The following is a 6,000-nucleotide window of genomic DNA, read 5'->3' on the forward strand; positions in this document are numbered from 1 at the left end:
GAGGAAGGGTTCGGGGCACTGATGGAAGGAGAGAAGGAGCGGGGGTGAGCTGGGGGAGGGGAGGGAGGGAGGGAGGGAGGGATGGAAGCAGGAATGGAGGAATGGGTGGGGTGCAGTGGAGGGGAGTGACAGGAGATGGGGAATGGATGACAGGAGGGAGGGAAGGAGAATGGAGTGAGGGGAAGGTGTGAGGGAGGGGGCGGAGTTGGAGGGAGGGAGGAGAGGGGGAGGAGAGGGAGGGGGAGAGGGGAAGGAGGAGAGGGGAAGGAGGAGAGGGGGGGGGAGGAGAGGGGGGGGAGGAGAGGGGGGGGAGGGGGGGGGGGGGGGGGGGGGGGGGGGGGGGGGGGGGGGGGGGGGGGGGGGGGGGGGGGGGGGGGGGGGGGGGGGGGGGGAGAGGGGGGGAGAGGGGGGGAGAGGGGGGGGGGGGGGGGAGGGGGGAGGAGAGGGGGGGGAGAGGGGGGAGGAGAGGGGGGAGGAGAGGGGGGAGGAGAGGGGGGAGGAGAGGGGGAGGAGGGGGGAGGGGGGGAGGAGGGGGGGAGGAGGAGGAGGGGGGGAGGGGGAGGAGAGGGGGGAGGGGGAGGAGAGGGGAGGGGGAGGAAGGGGAGGGGGAGGAAGGGGAGGGGGAGGAAGGGGAGGGGGAGGAAGGGGAGGGGGGGGGAGGGGGAGGAAGGGGGAGGGGGAGGAAGGGGGAGGGGGAGGGAGGGGGAAGGGGGAGGGGGAGGGAGGGGGAGGGGGAGGGAGGGGGGAGGGGGAGGGGGGAGGGGGAGGGGGGAGGGGGAGGGGGGAGGGGGAGGGGGAGGGGGGGGGGGAGGGGGGGAGGGGGAGGGAGGGGGGAGGGAGGGAGGGGGAGGGGGAGGGAGGGGGAGGGAGGGAGGGGGGAGGGAGGGGGAGGGAGGGAGGAGGGAGAGAGGGAGGAGGGAGAGAGGGGGGAGGGAGAGGGAGAGAGGGAGGAGGGGGGAGGGAGGGGGAGAGAGTGGGAGAGAGGGAGGGGGAGAGAGTGGGAGAGAGGGAGGGGGAGGGAGTGGGAGAGAGGGAGGGGGAGGGAGTGGGAGAGAGGGAGGGGGAGGGAGTGGGAGAGGGGGAGGGAGTGTGAGGGAGAGAGGGAGGAGGAGAGGGAAGGGAGGGGGAGAGAGGGAGGGAGGGGGAGGGGGAGGGGGAGGGGGAGGGAGGGAGGGAGGGGGAGGGGGGGGGGGGGGGAGGGGGGGGAGGGGGGAGAGGGGGGGAGAGGGGGGAGAGGGAGGGGGGAGGGGGGGAGAGGGGGGAGAGGGGGAGAGGGGGGGGGAGGGGGAGAGGGGGGAGGAGGGGGAGGGGGAGAGAGGGGGGAGGAGGGGGAGGGAGGGGAGGGAGGGAGGGGGGAGGGAGGGGAGGGAGGGAGGGGGGAGGGAGGGGAGGGAGGGAAGGGAGGGAGGGGAGGGAGAGGGGGGGAGGGAGAGGGGGGAGGGAGCAGGGCAAGGATGGAAGGGAGGGAGGGAGGGTGCGAGCGGGGCAGGGATGGGAGGGAGGTGGGAGGGGTGGAGGAGGGAGGGATGGATGGAGGAGGGATGGAGAGGGAGGGGGGAGAGGGGGGGGAGGTGGGGAGGGAGGGATGGGGAGGGGGGAGGGAGGGATGGGGATAGAGGGGGGAGGGAGGGGGGAGGGGTGAGGGAGCGGGAGGGGGGATGGGGGAGGGGGGAGGGGAGGGGGGAGGGGAGGAGGAGGGGAAGGAGGGGGAGGGGAGGGAGGGGAAGGAGGGGGAGGGGAGGGAGGGGGAGGGGGGAGGGAAGGAGGGAGGGAGGGGGAGGGGGGAGGGGGAGGGGGGGGGGGGGGAGGGGGAGGGGGAGGGGGGAGGGGGGGGGAGGAGGGGGGGGAGGGGGAGGGGGGAGGGAGGGAGGGGAGGGAGGGGGGAGGGAGGGGGGAGGGAGGGGGGAGGGAGGGGGAGGGAGGGGGGGGGGAGGGAGGGGAGGGAGGGGGGAGGGGGGGGGAGGGGGGAGGGGGAGGGAGGGGGAGGGGGGAGGGAGGGGGGGGGAGGGGGGGGGGAGGGAGGGGGAGGGAGGGAGGGAGGGGGAGGGGGAGGGAGGGGGGAGGGGGGGGGGGGGAGGGGGGAGGGGGGAGGGGGGGAGGGGGGAGGGAGGGGGGAGGGAGGGGAGGGGGGGGAGGGGAGAGGGGAGGGGGGAGGGGGAGGGGGAGGGGAGGGGGAGGGGGGGAGGGGGAGGGGGAGGGAGGGGGAGGGGGAGGGAGGGGGAGGGGGGAGGGAGGGGGAGGGGGAGGGGGAAGGGGAGGGGGAGAGGGAGGGGGAGGGAGGAGGGGAGAGGGAGGGGGAGGGAGGAGGGGAGAGGGAGGGGGAGGGAGGAGGGGGGAGGGAGGGAGGGGGAGGGGGGAGGGAGGGAGGGGGAGGGGGGAGGGGGGAGGGAGGGGGAGGGGGGAGGGGGGAGGGATGGAGGGGGAGGGATGGAGGGGGGAGGGATGGAGGGGGGAGGGATGGAGGGGGGAGGGATGGAGGGTGCGAGCGGGGGCAGGGATGGGAGGGAGGGAGCGAGCGGGGGCACGGATGGAAGGAGGGAGGGAGCGGGGCAGGGATGGGAGGGAGGGAGGGAGCGGGGCAGGGATGGGAGGGAGGGAGCGGGGCAGGGATGGGAGGGAGGGAGGGAGCGGGGCAGGGATGGGAGGGAGGGAGGGAGCGGGGCAGGGATGGGAGGGAGGGAGGGAGCGGGGCAGGGATGGGAGGGAGGGAGGGAGCGGGGCAGGGATGGGAGGGAGGGAGGGGGCAGGGATGGGAGGGAGGGAGGGGGCAGGGATGGGAGGGAGGGAGGGAGCAGGGATGGAAGGAGGGAGGGAGCGGGGCAGGGATGGGAGGGAGGGGGCAGGGATGGGAGGGAGGGGGCAGGGATGGGAGGGAGGGGGCAGGGATGGGAGGGAGGGAGGGAGCAGGGATGGAAGGAGGGAGGGAGCGGGGCAGGGATGGGTGGGAGGGAGGGAGCGGGGGCAGGGATGGGTGGGAGGGAGGGAGCGGGGGCAGGGGAGGGAGGGAGCGGGGGCAGGGATGGGAGGGAGGGAGCGGGGGCAGGGATGGGAGGGAGGGAGGGAGGGAGGGAGCGGGGGCAGGGAGGGAGGGAGCGGGGGCAGGGATGGGAGGGAGGGAGGGAGCGGGGGCAGGGAGGGAGGGAGGGAGCGGGGGCAGGGAGGGAGGGAGGGAGGGAGGGAGCGGGGGCAGGGAGGGAGGGAGGGGAGCGGAGGGAGGGAGGGAGGGAGCGGGGGCAGGGATGGGAGGGAGGGAGGGAGGGAGGGAGGGAGGGAGGGAGCGGGGCAGGGATGGGAGGGAGGGAGCGGGGGCAGGGGAGGGAGGGAGGGAGCGGGGGCAGGGATGGGAGGGAGGGAGGGAGGGAGGGAGGGAGGGAGCGGGGGCAGGGATGGGAGGGAGGGAGCGGGGGCAGGGATGGGAGGGAGGGAGGGAGCGGGGGCAAGGATTGGAGGGAGGGAGCGGGGGCAAGGATGGGAGGGAGGGAGCGGGGGCAAGGATGGGAGGGAGGGAGCGGGGGCAAGGATGGGAGGGAGGGAGCGGGGGCAAGGATGGGAGGGAGGGAGGGAGCGGGGGCAAGGATGGGAGGGAGGGAGGGAGCGGGGGCAAGGATGGGAGGGAGGGAGGGAGCGGGGGCAAGGATGGGAGGGAGGGAGGGAGCGGGGGCAAGGATGGGAGGGAGGGAGGGAGGGAGCGGGGGCAGGGATGGAAGGAGGGAAGGAGGGAAGGAGCGGGGCAGGGATGGAAGGAGGGAAGGAGCCGGGCAGGGATGGAAGGAGGGAAGGAGCCGGGCAGGGATGGAAGGAGGGAAGGAGCCGGGCAGGGATGGAAGGAGGGAAGGAGCGGGGCAGGGATGGAAGGAAGACAGGAGCAGAGTAAGGAGAGAGGGAGGAATGGAATGAGGGATCAGTCAGAAAGGATGTGCAAGGCCTCCCCTAATGTTGTGGCATGAACCCAGACCGAACAACGACGCGCAGCACCCAAAAGCCACCTGCCTGGCCAACTACCAAGGATTAATTAGAACCATCCGAGGAAGCCGAATTTTGCTCCTCGTCGAAACAGCCCGGACGAACCCCAGTGGGCTGTATTATAACAGCTTCTATCTACCGCTAGTCTTTAGGACGCCACGACGTGTATTGGAAAACGCTTCGCATCCTGCCTCAATATTTACTTCAGTCGGAACGCATGACTCTAGATCAACCCGCGACTTCGCCTGCCTATTTTCATGCAATCATTTCCCTGCCTTTTTTTTTAAGTAGGCTTACCCGTCCATTGCCGAATTAACAAAGATTTGACAGCGAGCTGCCACCGTTAGGGAACACACAAAATGGCGCCGCGTGTCGTTGGCCGTCCCTCCCCTCCCCCTTCGACACGCTCGCTTCGACTCGGGATCCTCCGGAAATGACCGAGCGCAACCGATCCGCCGCAGCTTGTCAAAGCCGAAAAATCTCGTGGACCCGAAGCTCCGTTGTTGGAAGTGAGTTGTTATATCCCCAGGTCTACTACAAAGAAATAATTTAAAAACAAGATGTTCTCAGTCAGGCCTGCAACCTTGATTCCTCGCCTTCACTTTTATTTAAAGGAAATAATCTGGTCATTTAAGAAAATCTGAAATTAAAAAAAGGACATTTCTGCCTGAATCAGTTTGCCCTTTTCCCGGACAAAGCCAGGATTGAGTTTGTCGGACCTTCCACATCCACATTCGATAGATCATCCTTCCTAATCCCTGCCAACTCCAACAAGATTTCATTGCCTGTCATATTACCTTCTCCTTTTAGCAATTTGAAAGTACACCTCCCATTGTGACTCTTTCCTTCATCACCAAATGGTACTGTTACGAGAAGATGCCATACATAGCGCCTGCATTTTTACCCCCTTCCCACTATCACGGGACACAAGCAATAATTCCAGCTGAAGTAATAATTCACATGTACTTCATCTGGTGTACTACATTCTATGTTCATAATTTGTTCTTCTTCATACAAGAGGAATCAAAATGTAAATGGTTTGATTGCTGAGCACCGGCATTCTGTCTGCTGGAGTAATCTTGAGTGTCCTGTTGCCTGTCACTTTAACTCAGCATCCTATCACCATGCTCACCTTTCCGGTGAAGATGTGGTGGTCAATTTAGCTTTTTTTCCGCTGTACCTTTCCTCATTCCCTGTCACGGCCACTGTTGAGCTTGAACGCACGCGTCATCCGTGTCAGCGCGGGAAGAAGATCAACTCCTCGAGTTTGCAAATGACGGCGGGCTGAAAAGTATGTTAGACATAACATCTCTGCCGGCATTCTGGATCAAAGTCAAGGCTAAATATCCTGAGGTAGCCACGAAAGCACTGAAAACGTTGCTTCTATTTCCAACATATCTCTGCGAAGCGGGGTTTTCTGCAATGAATGTAACGAAAATTAAATTGTGGAATAGACTGGACATAAGGAACCCCCTTCGAGAATCGCTGTCTCCTATCACCCCTCGATAGGACCGTCTTGTTGCAGAGAAACAAGCACAGGGCTCCCACTGATTCACCGATATTGGTGTGTTGCAATGATTTTATATGTTCATACAGGGAAAATATGTGCCTTGTGTTTAATATCCAAACGTTACTTAAAATGTTATGATGATATAAGTGACTTACAATTGACTTATCACTATATTCATGCGAGGAAAATATGCGCTGTGTGTTTAATATTAAATTCGTTAGATAAACCCTTTTAGAAACGAAATTGAGTGTATTAGCCACTTATGAGTGACTTATAGTTGACTTATCACCTATATTCGGGTCGTGATTAACAACCCCCACCAGGCTTGCCAACTGTCCCGTATTAGCCGGGACATCCCGTACATTGGGCTAAATTGATTTGTCCCATACGGGACCGCCCTTGTCCCGTATTTCCCCCGCTAAGGTAGAGCGTTCCCATGAAACCTTTCGTGCCGAAATGGCGTAAAGCGAAGAAGCAATTACCATTAATTTATACGGGAAAATTTTTTGAGCGTTACCAGACCCAGA

At 65.2% G+C, this 6,000-nt stretch overlaps 1 protein-coding gene across 4 annotated transcripts in view; it reads right to left on the reverse strand.

The window, feature by feature from the left end:
• The window catches only part of ptbp2a (polypyrimidine tract binding protein 2a), a 94,861-nt gene extending 90,519 nt beyond the window's left edge, over positions 1-4,342 (reverse strand). For all 4 annotated transcript variants that reach the window (XM_063064596.1, XM_063064595.1, XM_063064594.1 and 1 more), the window contains exon 1: positions 4,261-4,342. In XM_063064596.1, coding sequence (XP_062920666.1) covers positions 4,261-4,268 — 8 coding nt within the window. In that variant the 5' untranslated portion in view covers positions 4,269-4,342. The remainder of the gene's footprint in view (positions 1-4,260) is intronic.
• Between the last annotated feature and the right edge of the window lie 1,658 nt (positions 4,343-6,000).

This window comes from Mobula hypostoma, chromosome 12, assembly GCF_963921235.1.
Source record: "Mobula hypostoma chromosome 12, sMobHyp1.1, whole genome shotgun sequence".
NCBI lineage: Eukaryota > Metazoa > Chordata > Chondrichthyes > Myliobatiformes > Myliobatidae > Mobula > Mobula hypostoma.